The sequence below is a fragment of the Bidens hawaiensis genome, unplaced genomic scaffold (genome assembly GCF_021521415.1).
Source record: "Bidens hawaiensis isolate Kalapana, Puna unplaced genomic scaffold, B.hawaiensis_p1.1 tig00002181_1, whole genome shotgun sequence".
Lineage (NCBI taxonomy): Eukaryota > Viridiplantae > Streptophyta > Magnoliopsida > Asterales > Asteraceae > Bidens > Bidens hawaiensis.
The window spans coordinates 1,318,936-1,322,452 of NW_027491116.1; the positions used below are offsets into that span (position 1 = coordinate 1,318,936).

At 33.0% G+C, this 3,517-nt stretch overlaps 1 protein-coding gene across 1 annotated transcript; it reads left to right on the forward strand.

The window, feature by feature from the left end:
* The first annotated feature begins 584 nt into the window (after positions 1-584).
* Positions 585-1,567, forward strand: LOC143608902 (BRI1 kinase inhibitor 1-like). Its single transcript, XM_077083810.1, has one exon. The coding sequence runs from the start codon at positions 585-587 to the stop codon at positions 1,539-1,541; it is 957 nt and encodes a 318-aa protein (XP_076939925.1). The 3' UTR covers positions 1,542-1,567.
* The last annotated feature ends 1,950 nt before the right edge of the window (positions 1,568-3,517 follow it).

Consider the following 3,517-nt stretch of genomic DNA (forward strand, 5'->3'; position numbering starts at 1 on the left):
TATTTTGTGTGTTTTAAGGGACAGTTTTGTCTCTTTGTGCATTTTTACATTTCAATTCCATAAACAAATATACTAACCAAACACACTAAGGACTTCAATAAAATCCTTAATTCCAATTCCAAAGAATTCCATAAACCAAGCAACTCCTTAACTTTGTACAACGTCATGCTTGAAACCTCTTATGGGTGGCAAGAGATACATATTTTCAAAACCACCTAAAATTGTCAAGTTTTGCCAAACCATCTAACAATGCAAACAATTTATGTAGTAAGTGATAGTTGATCGGCAATTTTAGGGTAAAAAAAAAAAGAAAAAAAAAACAAAAGGTTATTTTACAAAACTAGCAATTGTTGATCCAAAACTTTATAATCAAGTCTATTTTACGAAACACATTGGTCAAAGTGGTTAATTATTTTTGCCAAGTCTACAATTCTTACCTACACAAAGAACTAAAGTATTATGCACCAAACTATACTTGTCAATTTGTCATTCATCCTCTCTCTCTCTCTCTCTCTCTCTCTCTCTCTCTCTCTCTCTCTCTCCTCAGGATAATCAATCAACAACTCACAACTAAAAGTCTAAGCATGGAAGTTGTAAATATGAGGGATTACAAAATACAAAAGGAGCATGATTGCATGAAGAAACAAGAAGCAATACTATTACTACAAGAAAGTATGCATAATACATCTCCAACACCACCATCTTCTTCCACATCTTCGACCCATGAATTCTCATTCACCATTTCTCTAGATCCTCACCCACCACCAAAATCCACACAAAATGGTCATAGCCACAACACTTATATGAACAACAACAACAACAACAACAACAACAATAATAATCGTTTGACACCGCCAACACCGGAACCAGTGACCGCCATTGACCTATCACCGGCTGATGACATATTCTTCCAAGGCCATCTACTCCCTCTCCACCCATCAATCTCTCCTCGTTCTTCAACAAATTCAATGGACAGTTTTACCCTCCCAGCCGCCACCGGAAACACTAGTTTTCGTAGTCACCACCACCGAAGCACCTTCTCAGATTTAAATATACTCTTAAACAATGTTAATCAAACCAAGCCTAAGTCTAAATCTTTTTCCATTTTTAACCGACCCGAATCGACAAAAGAATCACCTGATGAAGAAACAGGAAACCCTAAAAAGAAACTTAAACTAGAGGTGGCTAAACTCATAAAAAGGTATATGAAAATGGTTAAGCCGTTTATGTCGTTTCGAAAGACTAAGAAGTCGAATACGGAGTATAACAAGCAGCCACCGCATTCGTTTTCCAGCAACTGTTTGAGCTCTAGAAGTAGTCTTCCTGTGGAGTTGAATAGAGCTGTGAGAAGAGGGAGGTTTTCGGCTCCGGCGTCTATAAGGACTTCTCTGGCGAACAGCGGAATACTTGCTTCGGGAACTCTAAGCCCCGCCAAAAGTACAGCCAGTGATAGCACCATGGAAGAACTACAAGCTGCCATTCAAGCTGCTATTGCTCACTGTAAGAATTCCATTGCTAGTGAAGATAAAGTTCAAGCTTGATTGATGTATATAAATATTTTGATTTTGATTTTATATATAAGGGTTTTTGAGTAACACCCTAGTCAAATTATTCCACACCTTATTCTGCTATAAAATGTTCTATCCATATCATAGATGCTTGGTAATAAGGAATATCACTGTCTCAAATATCACCAATATGTTTTGACGCATTGATTATGATTGAATTACGGTTACACCTGTTTATGTGGAAACAATTTATGATTGGCGACTTCCAGAAAGTTGCCACTCGAGTAACTAACTATAGCAATTTTTTGTAAACTTTAAGCAGACAAAACGCGTAATCTGTCATATAATTCAAAAGTTATCATATTTATTTATTTTTTGTATACAAAAACAATAAACAAATTTATGCACATAAATTAGGTTATAGATTAATAATTTTCTCAGATTTATGTTGGTCACTATTGATATTGTTTAAGATAGATATTTTAGAGTTAAGAAAAGATTTTTAGTATCAACTTCTGATGTATGATATTCTAATAAAATGTTGCTTTCATTCACCTTATTTTGAAATTAAAAGAGTGGCTTCGATCAATATCCATTGTAGGTGGAGGTCCCAGTTTTACTTGTTTGAACAATACAAATATACAATTTGCTGTGTTATACACATCATGTGTTTTTGTGGAGCCACGGTATATTGTTCATATCTCCCATCCAATAAATGTTCAATTATCAAGTGAACATCGATCATAAACCAAAAACATGAAGATCTTGAACGAACTTGTTCGACTCTTTTTGATTGATCGAAAAACAAAAACTGAATCCAAAACAAATTCTAAGCTCTATTTATAAGCAACAACAAAGTTAATCAACAAAAATTTAAGCTAGCTAGGAAATGCAGTCATCCTATAGTACTTCTAATATTTAAATAAAACATAGCTTAGCCTAAAACTTAAAACCGTCCCTTAATTGTGATCTTTCGTACCTTTGTTTGAGCATTTCAACATTGTCAAAATCAATGATAAAATGTTATTATCAACAACATAATATAAAAGGTAATCAGCTCATTATAATTAAATGTATGTAAGTCTGAACACCACCACTTGTTCTTTGATAATTGTAATAAGTAATATTTTTTATCATTCTTTTATAAGTTGGTTGGACTATTATACATTTATACAATTACATTCATAATCAATATGAATACATTTGATACGAATAAGTTAATTAACATTATAATTAAATTTATGTGTCATTAAAACGGCAAAGTTCTTACCAATTAAATTAATACATTACAAATAACTACTATAGGAATAGAAGCTATATGTGCCATTATAATATATGGAGTTGGTAAAGATAGGTTGGAGAGAGTCAAATTATGGTAGATTTGAGTAAACGACCAAAGAAGACTTTGCTAAACTGAATTTTACTATCTAATAAAAAATGTAATATATAGATAGATATCAAAGTGGTTTCACTTACATCAGCCCAAGTGCTTTCATCTCCAATGGAATGTTTGGACAATGCATGCCCACATCAGCCCAAACACAAGACAAATGCCCTATATTGGGTTTGGTCTTAGAAAATTAGACTTTTAATATTAATATTAGCATTATTAATTCAAATATATTTTGAATTAATTCAATCCTTATTTCATGTCTTATTATATACATCTATTATTGGTAGATGTTTATATTAATTGTATATTTATTTGGTTTGTAACTTCCTCTTGATTTTAGCATTCTACTTTGGTTATATATTGTAAACTAGCATGATGAATAAAATAACTCTCAGATTGCAATTGCAAATATTCATTTCTAATATGGTATCAGAGAGCATTCGATCAAAACAATAAACGTTGATTTTTTTTCAACTCCCATCATTGCTACCTCATCTTCCCTACAACTTTAATATTACCCCCCCCCCCCCCCTTCTATTTCCTCATCTCACCAACAACCCATACATACCTACTACCTCACAACCTCCTTTCAACTCTGAAATATTGCCCTCCCTCC